Raw genomic sequence first — 16299 nt, 5'->3', positions numbered from 1 at the left:
GGCTACTGCTAATCAGTGGAGTCAGTTTGTGTGAAGTGGGCGGCATACAGCGGAAATACATCAGACTTACAAACAAGATATAATATTGCCAGTGAGGTAGCTCCTTTAAAAACTCACATATAAAACAAATATATTCACAGAAGCAGACACCCGAAAAGGTTATTCCATGTAAATAATAAATAACTTAAAAAATTTTTTTTTTAAATTAACTGTTGCAAACAACTTAGCGCGACGAAAAGGACCTATGGTATAAATGGAAAAAATATTTAATGGTCTGACATTTCAACCCTAGCAGAGTCTTTCTCAAGCTTCATGGTCTGACATTTCAACCCTAGCCGAGTCTTTCTCAAGCTTCATGGTCTGACATTTCAACCCTAGTCGAGTCTTTCTCAAGCTTCATGGTCTGACATTTCAACCATAGCAGAGTCTTTCTCAACCTTGACTCTGCTAGGGTCGAAAACGTCAGGCCATTAAATCGTTTTTTTTTTTTTCATTTAATAAATAACGTATGTGTGTATTCTTAGGAAGTGGTGAAAGACTTCCCTTGAAATATTATTCCATGAAATGCTTTACTTTTTGAGAAAACAGTAAAACAATATCAATTCTCATTAGCGAGAATTAAAGATTTATTTTAAACACATGTCATGACATGGCGAAACGCGCGGATACAAGGGTGGGTTTTCCCGTTTTTTTCTCCAGACTCCGATGACCGATTGAGTCTAAATTTTCACAGGTTTGTTATTTGATATAGAAGTTGTGATACACGAAGTGTGGGCCATGGACAATAGTGTTTACCGAAAGGGTCCAATGGCTTTAACATATTAAAAAACATATTAACTCATAGAAATGCTTCAATAACACAATGACAAGAACTTTTTTTTTAAATCAATTTGACAAATGCATTAGATCCGATTAGCTTCAAGATGAACTTCCTAGATCCATGTTCATAGAGCTGCTTAAGCAGACGTTAGTACTTTACTAGTTTCTGCTAAGCAAAAAAATAGCAGGATACTAGTAACAAATTGTACATGAGAAAAGTAATTTTGGGCTGGTAACCATATTCCAGTACACGTAATTTTTTTTATGCTGAACGGGATGAAATTGGGCTCTGAATTTTTTCACAAAAAAGCGTACACCATCTTTTAAAGTAATTTGAGCACCTTTCCACCATTTGAAACGACCTTCAAACTAAAGTATGTCACTGTACATCAACTTGATGTTCTCCACAGAAATCACTGGTGTCAGTGTGTCTAGCCACATGACATGACTTGACTCACAGGATACCAGGTGAAGTACTTAACGTGCAGGCAACTTGTCTGAAAACATTCCATAGGACCAAATGATATGTTCTAATGTGTTCCAGTTTGTGATGGAACCTTTTAATAATGTCAAAAGTACTCCAGAGTCTAGCTTGTCCAGGATCAAGTATTTATAAATCATGCCTGCATTTATTTATCAATTCTAGTTGTGAAGCCAATGATTCCCAGAAAAGCAAACTTAATCAATGTACTAGCCAAGAACTTTATGGGGAGAAGACAAGAAAGGAAGTTTTTTTAGTTTTAGATGTGGGAGGAAAAACACAGAGATATATTCCAGGGAACACCCATGCAAATAAGGTAGGGAATGAAACCCAATCCAGTTCATGCTTCATGTATACATTGCTTCTAAGCACTTTGTAAACAGAGTGTCATGGCCGAGTGGTAAAAGAGCATCGAATTCAAGTTCTGGTGCTAAGTCACCATAGTGTGGGCTCGAATCCCGGTCGTGACACTTGTGTCCTTGAGCAAGATACTTTACTATAATTGCTTCTCTTCACCCAGGGGTATTAATGGGTACCTGCTAGGGTAGAGGTTGATACTGTGAATGAAAAAGCCTTCGAAGCGCCACGGCAGCTCGGGGCTGTATACCGTACTATTGGGAGCTGAGAAAGATTAAAGGAATGTTATTGGCCCATGACCAGGCAAGCAGGGCACTAATGTAAAGCACATTGATACGGTTTATTGTGAAATGCGCTATATAAGAATTTGTTATTATTATTATTACAATAACAACTGCAACATCAACAACAACAAAACAAAATAGCTTTTTTAGTTTTTATTAAAATAAACATCTACATAAAGAGCAATTTTGAAGTTGCGATAATTAGGTCTGTTTTTAATTTATATTTGAAGTCTTCGGTGAGTAACGTATGATGACGGGGAAATTGTTCCAAAGTTTTGGGGCACAAATGGAGAAGGCTAGTTCCTTACAGCAAATATGGGCATGGAAGCAGGAGCTAGTTACAGGTATGCTGTGTAGGTTATGATGAGTGAAGATGTACGGAGGAAGTTTGCAGTTTGGGTGTGATGACATCACCTCATGTATTTGGCGAACCACCCTACAACAGGTCACGGTTGGTGGCCGCAAACAACCACCCAGGAAGTTATTAATAAGCCAGGCATAATTGTAAATGTAGCTAAATGTTATCACAGTGAATAGCCCACATGCATGTCCAACAGTTTCATCAGTTAAAAGACAAGATGAAATGAAGTAATAGACCGATCCATTAAGCTCCGCCCCATCGCGTATTGACCAATCACAACGAAAAAGAAGATCCGACACTAAGGTCCGACATGCGTGCGCATATCTTGGCGTGCGCAGCAGAGTTGTGCAGAAAAGCATTGGCGAGCCCCACGTGTTCTTGCTCACATGTGCATCGTGGGCGGAGCCTACTGGATCGGTCCATTGGGAAGGTAGTGCATTCTGTTCTACCAACCAGGCTCTTAGTTGATGACACCCATGCCTTCATCCTTATGGACTGTGATATGGGGCAACTCTGTTTCAGTCCCAGGAGTAGGTGTCCCTGGTGCCAGCAGATTTGGGTCGATAGCCTAAATCAGTTTGGAGGTGTCCTCACCTTAAAGTGGCCATCTGTGGCCTGGGGTTGGTTTCACAAAGAGTTAAGACTAGCCTTATCTCAAGTTAGGACGAGTTACTCAACCTAACTTAGGACTAGCCTTAAGTTTTTAATATCTCCTAGGACTAGTCCTAACCTTAGTTCTTTGTGAAATCGACCCCTTGTGATGTTAGGAGATCTCTCATAAACAAATTATATCATACAAATAAAAACTATAAGAGATGTTAAATTTGCATCGGGGATAAAGAATATTAATTTTTGGTTTTTACCCATACACCGATGTGTGTTAGCACTGTATACTCAGTACTTTCCCCCCGAGTCCTGTGAAAAAATATCACAGGCATGTTACTCGGGTGGGATTCGAACCCACTCCCCTTGCAATTCTAGAGCAGTGTCTTACCAACTAGACTACCAAGGTTGCCCGGTAACTATAATAAAAACTACTTACATGTGTTTAGGGTCGAACTGAAGGCATGAGACCACGTCTATATGTCCGGTGAGCGTAGCTAAATGATGAAACTTGATGATGTCCCATATCATGATTGTCATATCCCAGGATCCAGACACTATCCGGATGCTATCAAACTGAAGACAACGAATACCTCCCTGACAACGGCACACAAACAAGAATCAACATAGATTATTATTAAGTAGGAAAACTTTGCATGGTGGAAGTACAACTAAGAGAGGTGTGTTACTGCACACCTCTCTAACATATTGTTACTGTTATTATTATGTAATTCTGGTAAAAATGAAACCAAATATGCCTCATAAATGAACTTAATCACTGTATCTCACAAAAGCCTGAGGAAACCTGAAAACAAGGTTGCTTACTCTGTGAACCAGAAACACTGGGGTTAACCCCCTACTCTTCCAATACAACTGTTCTTTGTTCTTTTACATGCACTACCAATCCAATCACAAGGGACCCATGACTTGATGTCTGATGTCCTATCAGAAGAACAAAGTATTTTTGTTAAAGCATCTTGCTCAAGGACACAAGAACATCAACTAGGACTTGAACCAACACTCTGCTGATCAGAAACACTTAAATGCTCGGCCATGACACGCCTTACTTCTAGAAAGTGTTATGATGGCACAACTTTAAGAGGAGTTGTAAGGGCCATGTCACACGAGGCTATTCACAGGCAGCCGGTTCCAGGCAATCTAAAAGAAGAGAACCCATTCACATTTGAAAATTCTCATAATTTCATGGGGTTCTTAAGACATAGTGTTGGAAAAATACTCATGTGGTACCAAAGTGGCCTGACAGCATTGCACTGCAGTTGGTTGCCTCCAAGACTACGCTCTAAACACAAATTTAAAGGTTTCAACGATTGTGATAATGAACGAGTACATCATGTTATACCTTATGACCGTATATCTTGCGGATACTTCGACCGCTGCGGATATCCCAAATACGAATCGAACGATCCATTGATCCCGTAAAAATCCTGCATTTATCGAACATGAGACAGAACACTGCGTCCGTGTGGCCCTTCAAGAGAAAAATTATCATAGGAATTAATAGGGTTGTAATATACTGAATTAGGATGGTCAGTAAATGCATGTTAAACATTGCAGGCTTAGCAGGTAGCTATACTCCCTGTCAACAGGTTCAATAAGCCATTTACGAGTTACATTTGAACAAAGTCTGGTACAATGACTTGCTTAGTCACAAGTTATCACTTAAATTTTAATTTGGAGACAGTTGCTCTGTCAAATGGTTCGGGGCAAGCTTTTGTATAGCAACCTCCCGATGAGCAAACCCTGGTACCACTGTGCCATACACATCCATTCAGATTTGTGTATGGGTGTTCGCTGTCTCTAATTATGCAACTATGCAAAAGCTTGCCCCGATGTGACATAGCAACTGTCTCTACAGTCTGAGGAATTCAAATTTAAGCAGTCACTTGTGACAGACATTGTTCAAATCTAACTTCACAACTGTTTTCGTCTTTTGTTTGTTAATTCTCTATGGTGGCCTTGCCTTAGTTTATATTGTTTTTTTTACATAGATGAGTTAGAGGCATCTGTCTCCTGAAAGGATCAAAACTTTTCAGGATCCCACTTGTTTTACATAAAACGTAATTAGATCTTTGTCATTTGATTGAAGGATGAAACTATAAGAATACATCAAAATATAGACAGAAATGTCATTTGTCATAATATGTCAAATGGGATAGGACGAAAGTGCATTGTGAAATGATTTAGGCCAGGTAATGGTTTGATTAGCTAATTTAATGACTGGGATCAACTTGGGCATTGAATAAATTTAAATATTTGCCTTCCAGGGTATCAAAGACATACAAACCTTAACCAAGTGAAAGAGAGTGTGAATCAACCCTAGCTTCTTACCTGCAGTCTACGTACTCTCTTGACTGGTTTAACCCATCCAGGATGCTTGAGGGATTTTATGGGCGGTCCAACATCACCTTGCAGCTCACTCTGTCAATGAAGCAACATCAGTCATAAACAACTCATAAAATGCTGGGAGGTTAATCATATCCTTACTTACAGCTGAGTAGCTGAATTGTGAAGGACGAGGCCAAAACATCTTCGAGCCACAGGCATGCTAGAGTGCCTTTTGGCAGCCAACCACATCGACACAAAGATTGAAAATGTTCTATTTTTCCGAAGGGAGGAAACCCGAAGGGCTAAGAGAAAATCCCTTGAGGAGAACTAATGCACAACTCTACATTTATATATCCCTCACCAGGATCACCAGGATTTGAACCGAGGCCATAGTGATGAAAGGCAAGCACTTCACCCACTAGCCACCCATTGCATCCCCAAATCAAAAGTTAACTTAAATCTCAAGTTTGAGTATGTATCTTTCTGATGGGAGTAGTAGCTTCTTCCCAGATAAGGGGTAGTTAATAATAACCTAAAAATGAATTACAATGTATAGTCATGATGTGACAATATCTCAGATCCATCAGCCATGTACAAAAACTGTTTGCATGACACACGTACTTTATACATTGTCCGTGGGATTTCTTTTGGTAAAAATTGTAAGCAGTGTCCATACCAAGATATCTTTTGCTTGAGCAAGCTCTGGTCTGATATCCAATGCAACGTCTTCACTCCCTCTTGGCTTCTTCTTCTTCTTCTTGTTCTTCTTCTTCTTTTTCTTTGTATTGTCATCTTCAACTTTGGGTGCACCTTCTGCGCCTTTTGTCTCTCCCCCAGTGTCCCCTCTGGCTGTTGTAGTACCAGTGGGGAATTTAATGAGCTCCGTTGGTTTTACAGAGGGCTGGAAGGGTTTGTCTGTTGTGCTGCCCAACTCTGGGAAGAGACTGTACACCGGGAAATGGCAATCAAACAATCCGTTGAGAAATCAATCCAATAAAATCAATTCGATCAATTTTCTCCGTCAATTGATGAAATCAAGTTGGCTGATAAAATTGATTAACTGATCCATTTTTTTCAAGTCCACCAAACAATCCTTACTTGTCATTCAATACAACAATGCAAAATTTCATTGCATAGCTTGTCACAGAAGTCTGTTCTTACGGCGCCATTCAGCACATGCAATTCTAAATGCCGTAAACACAGAACCCTGTGGCAATGGTATTTGCCCTGATCTAACCCATTAAAAAAGTCAAATCCATCAAAAATTTAAGGGCTAGTCCTAAGTTAGGATGAGTAACTCGTCCTAACTCAAGATGAGACTAGAATTAAGATTCTGAACAAGCCTACCTGAAGTCCTGCGCTAATCCTTGGATTGCAAACTCTGACATGGTCAACTCTTCGATATCATCTTCCTCACTCTCTTCTGATACCACAGCAGCCTGCATGAACTGGATCGGTACATCCACTGGAAAATACAAACAACCATCAACCAATGATTAAGTTGCAAACTCAATCTGTTATATCGTTGCGGAACCCGCTGCTAAATATAGGATTTGAACTGCCTCTGGCTAAGGAGCAATCTTGGTGGTCTAGTTGGAAAGATCAAGACACTGCTCTAGAATTGCAAAGGTTGTGGGTTCAAATCCCACACGAGTAATTTGCCGTGATATTGTTTGCAGAGCTCTAAACCAAAATTAATATTAATTTGTCCCAGATGCAAACTTAACACGTTCCTTCAAGTGTTTGTGGTACCAAATGGGTAAAGAAAATGTTCAAATACTCGCGAGACTCGCGCGGTTGGTGCTAAATGATTCTAAGAGAGTATGCCCAAGGATTGGGTAAGTTGAAGTGTAACAACAGTCTAAGTATGAATAGACAATTAAGGGACACAATTTACAAATGGTACACAAATGCTTCAGAATGAATTAACTCTAAAGCTATGCATGGTGGAAAATAATAAGTAAGTAAGGTTTGCAGTGACACCACGTACAAATCTCTTTCAGAGTAGTGGTTGCTCTGAGAAGAGCCAGTTGTACTGCTTGACATTTCAGTCAGTGTGATCTGACCGTCTTCTGGAGAATGCTGGGAATCAACTCTAGAAATCCTGTGCCGATTGGGACTCAGTTCTGTTATTGTTATCAGTACTTACCCACTGTGCTATACTGCCGATTCCAATCCTCAATAGAACTACTCTCTGATGACAACATCTCACTTGAAACAGGTGCTAATAAGAGAGGGTAACAAGAAAAGAAGACGAAAAGAAGGCAAAGTAACCATCAGAATGAATACACTAATAAGAGAATACTTGTCCTACTCTGGGAGCCTCAAGATGATCACGATCAGGAGGGTGTAATGCAGCAGGGTGGGTGGACACCTTGGAGCAGGATACTGGCATAAACCGCCGTGATCTACCAGCAATCATGGACCAAAGACCAGTGGAGACCAGTTGTCAGCAATGCCGGAGTTTGCTTGATTTGATGATGGGGATAAAAGAGTGGTACTTGGCACTTCCATGGCAAAACAGACTAGCTCGAAAGTTTTGGTTTCTTATATTAGATCATTTCTGGGTAAAATGAGGGTGCTTTATCAATTTAAAAGTTTTAAAGGCAAACTATGTATGGTGTGATAATATTTTTAAAGGCATAATATGTATGGGTGTGATATTATTTTTTAAGGCATACTATGTATGGGTGTGATATAATGTCCTATCTAGGCATCTTTTTACACTTTTATCTCAGTGCTAACACACATCGGTGCATGGGTGAAAAAAACAATGTTAACATTCTTTATTCCCAATGCAAATTTAACATCTCTTATCTCTGTACTTGCTTTTTTCAAAATGTAATTTTTAGAGTTTTGCTGTTTGGCCATGGAAGGGCTGTGCTGATGTCGGGATGACGTCTATGATTCGAAATGGGAGATTTTTCCAATCTTTGATTCCTCTAGGATTGTTATAGTATGGCGAGCAAACCCTCTACTTACTTATTTTCACTGATTCTGGAGTCTGTGTTCGCTTTTTCAGGAGTTCTGTAAACTTGAAGGAGAGCCACTTCTTGGTTCCAGTTTCACCAACTAATAGAGACAAGAAGAGATATGGGTCTTGAGGCATTGCATGGTGAGGTAACAATATATATGATTATTATAATATATATCTGGTAATAAGACCAAGGATGCCTCATAGGTCAATTCAATCGATGTAGCTTGCAAGGCTGAGAAAACCCGTAAACAAGGGTGATTGCTATGTGAACCAAAAACAGCAGAGTTAACCCCTACTCTTCCATGATAAGGCGTAACAAAATAAAATGTTATATTGGCGTAACCCGACCTACCCTAAAAATACAGCCGACCCTAGATACTAATTTTTTTTCAAGGGAAGAAATTGAGTGATAAAATCTATTAAAGACATAACAATAAAATAAATGTCATCAAGAGTTTAAAAATATACTATTTGGTGTGTGTAGCCTTGTTTTCTAGAAAACATGTCATTTGCCTTGCTGGGAAGAAGAAGAAAAAAAGATAAAAAATCCCTACCTACTTACCCTATTTTGGGGGGCCCGTTACGCCAACATAACACTAAGTGTTCTACATGAGACCGAGGGCTTAATGTCCCATCCAAAAGGAAAAAAGAACTACAGTAATGTGTTATGCTCAAGAACACAGGTGCCACGATCGGGATTGAACCCAAACTCTTCTGGACAGAAACACCAGAGTTTTAATTTAGTGCCCTTAATTTGGTTTGCAGTAACACCTAGACTTGATTCAAGTCCTGCTCTCGTGTGGGAGTTCCCTAGAAGCATACCCGCCTCCGTCAAAATGTAGTTATTATGGTCTCAAGAATGAGACTTGACGAGGTCGTTTCTTACTCTGCACGTTGTTATCGAAAAATCTCCCAAAATGGGGAGATGTACAAAACCAATGGGAGCGTGGAAGCGCTGCCCAGTCGCTAAAATATTCATTATACTCTGTGACATCACATTGCGAGACACTGTGAAGTGCACGCCTCTAGACGCGGCGCGCGCATTGGGCGGGCAAACTCATCTGAAGGCAAGGGGATGTGAGTAAAATAAGTCATTGGATTGCACTTCCCAAATATTCAGAGTTCAAATTTTGCAAACAGTACCGACCTAAATGTATGTTACAACGTACTACATTGAATTCAAATGAACAATCGGTGCTTTTTTTGTAATTAATTGGTACTTCAAAAAGGTATTTAAATCCTTAATTATAGTACTTAACCCCCATAACTAAAAAATGAACGAGTGTTCTCTTTGAAAGCGTTTTATTGGACAACACATACCACGCAGCAACATTTACATATTCATAAGTGAATAGATTTACATATCAGGCAACTGCGGCTTTGTCAAGTCCCTGTCCCGCATGCGGAACAGGTTTGGGAGTGCAGAGCATCACAAAAAAATAGTTTTCTGAGATTTGCACAGGATTGGGTAAGTCTAAGCAACACCATGTGATTGTATCCACTTTGCTGTGTACTCTGTTCTTGTCATTGTGCAGCTATTTGTCTACTGCCGCCGAGTGGATTACAACAATGGAAGAGAATATCTGTATAGATGTAGTTGAGGTCTAAGACATGATCTGTTATATATGACTTTTCCTTTCTGAGGTCTGAACCCAAGAACAGAACAGTTCTAACCTGAAGCCAGTCTGAGATTTTGACATGATATTTTGACATAATGAGAGTATGAGATTTTTTTGTCAATGCAAGTGCTTCAAGTATGACACCATTTGTTTGAAAAATCGCATGCCTGATATGAAAACCAATCTGTGAAAATGTTGCCTATAGCAAGACAATCATAAAATGTGTTGAAATTTGTTGTACTCATTTAAAAATACACAATGAAGTAGCTAATTCCTCTGTGCTACTGTAACCCAAGTCCTAAAAAGAACCCCACGCTCACCCAAAACCCTTCATAAATCCTACCTTGTGCAGTTTGAACTGCTGGGGTCTTAGCATGTCTGGCAATCTGACATAGCTCAATGTATGCACTCCTCCAATCAACAGAATAACCTTGGTTGAATTCCTCCACCAGACCGGGCAGATCAGCCAAACCTTCACGATTACCTACGGAACAACAGTTTTAAAATCAAGCACAAGATTTTATATCGCAATCAAGGAGATATTTAGAAGTTCATTCAGCATAATAGGGAAACAATTTCCACAATCGGGGAGATTTTCAAATTTATTCATCAGAACATGGACACTAAACTGGTTTCTTTTCTGGGAGCTTTCTTGAGAATCAGGGAGAGTTGATGAACCACACAAGACCAACGGCTTCGCTTCCTGTCTGAAGGGCAACGCAACAAAGGTTAAGTATCTTGCTCAAGGACACCAGTGTTAAGACCTGGACCCAAACACACACTCTGATCAGGGCATCAGAAGTTGCGTCAAGTGCCCTAGACCGCTCATCAGCCCCAAAATGCCACTAGTGTTCAGAGAACCGTTTGAAACATACCCATTTCTTGGCACTTGATTCTCCACAGTTCATCCTGCGCAGCTATGTAATGCCATCTACGACAAACTCTCTCTGCCATGATGATGTCGTTCGAAGGTAAGAAGGAGAAGATGTGAAGTAGGATCTTGTCTGGGAGGTAGTTGATGTCATTCCGATCTCGCAACCTACAAAAATCATTAGGTGTATCCTCATTTTAAATTGGCCCTCCACCAACATAGACTACTACCAAAGAAGAATACACATTGCTAAAATATAGGATTCAAACTGCCTCTAGCTACCGGACAATCTCAAGGGTCTATTGTTAAGACACTGCTCTGGAATTGCAAAGGTAGTGGGTTCGAATCCTACTTGAGTTATAAACCTGTGATTGTTTTCATAGAACTCAGGAAAGTACTGAATACACAGTGCTAACACACATCGGTGCAAGAATAAAATTAATAAGAATACACACCAAATTATTATGAAACCTGCAGCAAATTTTAGTGTTAAGGCTGGTTCATACTCGCTGCGTATTCACTGCGTACGCAGCGCGCGGACCCATTTTTTTAAGTCCGCAGTGCGTAAAAGGAAGCGTAGTGCGTAATCGTTTTTCGCAAATGCGTATGAATTTTTCAAAATGAAAAACTAGGTCGTACATACTAATCGGATGCGTAGTCGGACGTATTGAAATATTTTAACATTTTGTCGAATGCGTAGACGCAATTTCAGTGAATAATTGCAAGAACCTGATACGAAAAGATAAAAACTGTGCTTCTTTTTTCCAAATCTTTGTAACACAAGCTTGAAAGAATACCGAGATGTGAAAAGGACAGTGACTTCATGGAAGGAAATTGGGAAAATTTGCGACTAAGATTTGGATGGAAGGCATTTTATATTATGAAAAATCCGTGCACCGGACGAATGTATCAACACAAATTGACGTGTTCGTTTCCGCGCGCGAACGCAAACTTAATGCGTATTTAGTTTTTGTTTTAATGAGGTATGAACGTTAAATCCCATTTCAAAATGTTGGGTGCGTGCACGCAGTCGCAGCGAGTATGAACCGGCCTTTAGGTCAAAATTGTGGTATTCCATGCAAGACGCTTGTAGCAGCTCTCTTTAGGATTTAGAATTACACCCAGCAAACATTGGCCAAACTTAGGAGATAAACTTGAGGTAGATACAGGGATTATCCCTCCAATGTTCAATCTGCTAGCATATCGTGTGTTTTGTACTGTTGTTATCCCAATACTAGTTATTGTTGAGGAGGCTATTTCAATTAAATTAATTACCAACTTATTAAAAACTCACACCACCCTCAACCAGACAAAAGGTTCTGTTTCCAACCCTGCCTTTTACCAATTGCACAAATATTAAACACTGCAGCTCTGAAAACTAATTGACCATCATCAAATCACCAAATCAAGTTTGTTTTTGACACAAAGACAAACAACTGCGTCTATGCGTCTAGTGTACTGCATTTATAGAGGAAAACATTTAAAGACAAACTGGTTTCCATAAGTGTTCCTCTATCCAAACGTCTTTATCTGTGGGCATAGAAAATTTCTTAAAATACCGACGTGAAATGGTTTTAACCATTTCACAGCAAAAGTAAAAATTTGAAACTTGTTTCATTTTCTCATTCACAAGAGAAGAACAAAAATGCTGTTGAAAACAACTTTCATAATATGGTGACAAATTTGTTGTTAGAATTTGTTAGAACCAACCCACACACCATGCTCACAGCAAACACAGCATCCTCATAATCTATACATACCATTTATAAAACTGTAACAATCTGAGCAAGCATGTAAAAACAAAAAAACAATTGATGGAGAATCAGGCCGGATCCGAATTGGCGGCTACGGATCGCCGCGTCATCATGCATTGAAGTATAGGACGCCCTTAGCAACACCCCTGGCATCGGTCGTAGCCGCAGCCGTAGCCACCAATTCGGACACGGCCTTAGTTTGTTTGTTTTTCAGCAAACCTTTCCTTGAAGAATGAAGAAAATGAAACTGGATGATAAAACAATAGCCATGTGCAAAAACTGTTTTTAATTCTTTTATGAGAACTTATGAGATTTATGGTATCTTTTTTTGTAAGGAGTGCCCCGTGAAAAGAACAAGCATAATATCCCAAGGGACAGCTAAGTGCTTATTTCAACAGACCATCCAACGATTAAAAAAAAACAAGAAGAAAAGAAAGGAGACAATGGTTATTGGACTATGCCTCACTCACTAGAAAGTGATGAGAGACACAACACCTAGCATTACACTGCAATCATAATTGCCATAAAACAGGACATTACTTTTAAAGGTATTTATTTACTGTACATTTGAATGACTGCATGCCCTGGGTAGAAATGTCTGAAATAACCGATGATGGTAGGCTGTTCCAGATCTTCACAGCTGCAGGAAGGAAAGCCCTGTCAAAACTTTGTAGAGTTCTTGCTATGTTATACCCAGACACTTACAGATTCTCTTTGAATCGAAAATCTAAAAGTTTGTTCACAACAAGAGCCAAGATTTTGGTTCTTTTTAAGAAAATCTGAATGAACTCATCTTAAAATAAGGAAAAAACCGATGTTCTCTACTGCACTAAACTAAAGAGCAAATCAGCTGAAATTTGATCCCCAAGCAATGAAAAATGTTTTTTTCCTCAAAATGATCCACCAAATTTAATTGAAAATTGTCAGGGTGACTGACACTTTGACTCAATTTACACTATTTGTGCGTCTTTGAATTTAAGCATAGTTTATCACAAAATAACATTCATTATAAATCATGCGTTAAAAAGTCATATTTCAAAGTTAAATCCAAATTGTCTTTTGATGTGTTTATCAGAAGCTACACTTAAAGACAATGGACGCTATTGGTAATTGTCAAAGACCAGTCTTCTCACTTGGTGTATCTCAACATATGCATAAAATAACAAACTTGTGAAAATTTGAGCTTGATTGGTCGTCGGAGTTGCGAGATAACTATGGAAGAAAAAAACACCCTTGTCACACGTAGTTGTGTGCTTTCAGATGCTTGATTTCGAGACCTCAAATTCTAAAACTAAGGTAAATTACTTCTTTCTCGAAAACTACGTCACTTCAGAGTGAGCCGTTTCTCACAATGTTTTATACCATCAACCTCTCCCCATTACTCGTTACCAAATGAGGTTTTATGATGATAATTATTTTGAGTAATTACCAATAGTGTCCACTGCCTTTAAATGAATGGGATAAAAAATGTTGTAGCTTCTCAAATAGCCTGAAATGTTAATACACAGAGATAACACACGAGCTTCACACCCATTTCAGACAGGCGCGCCAAAGACGTGCCGAACCAAATAGATTAGGAGCGACTCTAGGTCGACCCAAATAAATTTTGGTTTCAGATAGGCGAATTTAACATACGGCGTCTGAAACCAAGGAGCTCCAGAGTCGTTCCTAACTACTGCAACAGTGGATCTTTTGACTTCTAGCGCGTTCAGTCGCTCCCAACTGTTTCAGACGTCGAACTTTTCATGTACTAAATTCAGAATTTGGTTTGGCGCGACTCTGGGAGCCCCCCGTCAGAAAAGGGAGTAAATTGCAAAACATACCTCTGTTGTAGACACTGGGCGATGAATCTCACAAGATCTTGATCGCACATCTTAATTAGCTCCACTAGTAGGTCCCCTTTCTCAAACTCCTCCCATTCCCCCATCCACTGCAGACAATTCATTACAACAAAAATAACAAAACATTTGAATTTGAAACCTGTAAAAAATGTTAACCAGAAACACTAGGGTTAACCCCTACTCTTAACGAAAGCATTGGGTGATACAAGTGCCACGACAAGAACTCAAAACTATCTCTCTGCTGATCAGAAACAGCAGAGCTTGCGTCTGGTGCTGTTAACCGCTCTGCAAAGACATGCCAATATCTTTTAATTGATGCAGTAATTGTTCAGGTATGAAGAACATTATTTTGGTGTTACCCTTGAACCAATGAATACTCAGTGTTTTTAGAATCCTGTGAGGAAGAAACCCCACAGATTACATGGAAGGGATTCGAACCATCCATCCTGACTTTCCTAAAGCAGTTGTCTTAACCACCTAGACCAATGTCCATTTGAAGATGCAGTCTTGTTGGTTCATGGATAAATTTGACTCAAAGTTTGACTAACCTCCCATATTTGCTTAATCTGCTTCTTGAAGTGTTCCTTCAGATCCCGTTGACGGGCAGGTACAAGTTGTCTGCCACTAGAGGGCTCCTTACCCCACCATTTGGCGTTCTTGAAAGTCTTCTGTAGTGGAACGCTTACATCAGTCATCTTGTCTGGTTTTCTGATCTTGCCACTCCGTAGAGCTCTGTACATCCTTCCTGTAGATTTAGACAAATATTTCAAACATTGTTCTTTTTTTATGAATGAACAAATCTTTAGGGTCCAGCAAAAATTGACGACACAACAGTCAAGACTGGGACTCGAACCCACACACTGTTGATCAGAAACACACCAGAAAGTAAAATCTAACTGGAGCACAATGGAAAAGAACAAAAAACTTTCAAAAGGTAACAATAAACAGGTCATGTGAAGCCATTTCTTGCAATTTACCAAGTTTTTGAGTGTGAGGTTTCTGCTCAAAGAAGTCTCTTGTATATGCCGTACATTCACTAATATGACTATTATGCTGATGAGATGACTGCCTACTCATCCCTGGCGATACTGGACTGGCTGGAGTAGAATCTCTCCTCTGGTGCTTCATACACCATGTAAGTGTAGATACCTGGAGGAAATCAATTCATAGAAGTAGTAGGAAAAAATACATGACAGAATCCATTTATATTTGACTATAGTAGCAGTGACATTCTTTTCAAATTCACCCAAGCGGGCAAATGTTTGCACTTTCAATGTCCCAAATGTTAGGCTAACCCTTTACACTAGCCTGACGTACATTGTGTACTGGATACTGCTAAGGGCTAGTAAACTCCACTTCTTAACTTGCGCTGTGGGCTACTCAAAAACTGTGCAACATAATTGTTTAAAATGCTAGTATTTCTCCTTTCCAGAACATGTGTGCTTTTATTTTTTTGAGTGAATGAATATTTTCATCATACATCAGAAAGATACATTTATGACAATAAATGTTTAAAATCTGGGCTACTCAAATTTCCCGGGGGCAAGTAAAATAGCAGTGGGCAATGTTTCAAAAAGCTTGAGTAAGTTGAGTGCAAGGTTTTATTGTATGGTGAAATATTATTTCAAGTTTGTTGACTTATCCAGTCATGAGTTTCAAGGCCTGACACTAAAATCACTGGTAGCCTTGCCCCCGTAGTTCACTGTAAAATTAGTATTTTCTCCTTACAACTTTCACTGTTAGTGCTAAATGAAAGTTTAAGGTTTCGAAACTTAGGCCTTTTTAAAGACACTGGACACTATTGGTAATTGTCCAACAGTCCAAGACCAGTCTTCTTCCTTGCTGTATCTCTATGCATAAAATAACAAACCTGTGAAAATTTGGGCTCAATCGGTCATCCAAGCTGCGAGATAATAATGAAAGAAAAAACACCCTTGTCACACGAAGTTGTGTGCTATTACATGTAGATGCTTGATTTCAAGACCT

The 16299-nt window shown here is 39.4% G+C and overlaps 1 protein-coding gene across 2 annotated transcripts in view; it reads right to left on the bottom strand.

The window, feature by feature from the left end:
- Window positions 1–16299, bottom strand: part of LOC117301177 — a 55235-nt gene that overhangs the window by 35863 nt on the left and 3073 nt on the right. For both annotated transcript variants that reach the window (XM_033785089.1, XM_033785081.1), the window contains exons 3-14: window positions 15291–15462; window positions 14862–15058; window positions 14296–14402; window positions 10723–10886; window positions 10191–10331; window positions 8234–8323; window positions 7401–7475; window positions 6599–6716; window positions 5928–6195; window positions 5255–5344; window positions 4266–4394; window positions 3345–3502 (exon numbers count right to left, since the gene is read on the bottom strand). In XM_033785089.1, the coding sequence (XP_033640980.1) occupies window positions 3345–3502; window positions 4266–4394; window positions 5255–5344; window positions 5928–6195; window positions 6599–6716; window positions 7401–7475; window positions 8234–8323; window positions 10191–10331; window positions 10723–10886; window positions 14296–14402; window positions 14862–15058; window positions 15291–15462 (1709 nt within the window). The remainder of the gene's footprint in view (window positions 1–3344; window positions 3503–4265; window positions 4395–5254; window positions 5345–5927; window positions 6196–6598; window positions 6717–7400; window positions 7476–8233; window positions 8324–10190; window positions 10332–10722; window positions 10887–14295; window positions 14403–14861; window positions 15059–15290; window positions 15463–16299) is intronic.

This window comes from Asterias rubens, chromosome 1 (assembly GCF_902459465.1).
Source record: "Asterias rubens chromosome 1, eAstRub1.3, whole genome shotgun sequence".
NCBI classification, from domain to species: Eukaryota; Metazoa; Echinodermata; class Asteroidea; order Forcipulatida; family Asteriidae; genus Asterias; species Asterias rubens.
The sequence above is the reverse complement of the archived record's forward strand: the minus strand, read 5'-3'. Positions and strand labels throughout refer to the sequence as shown.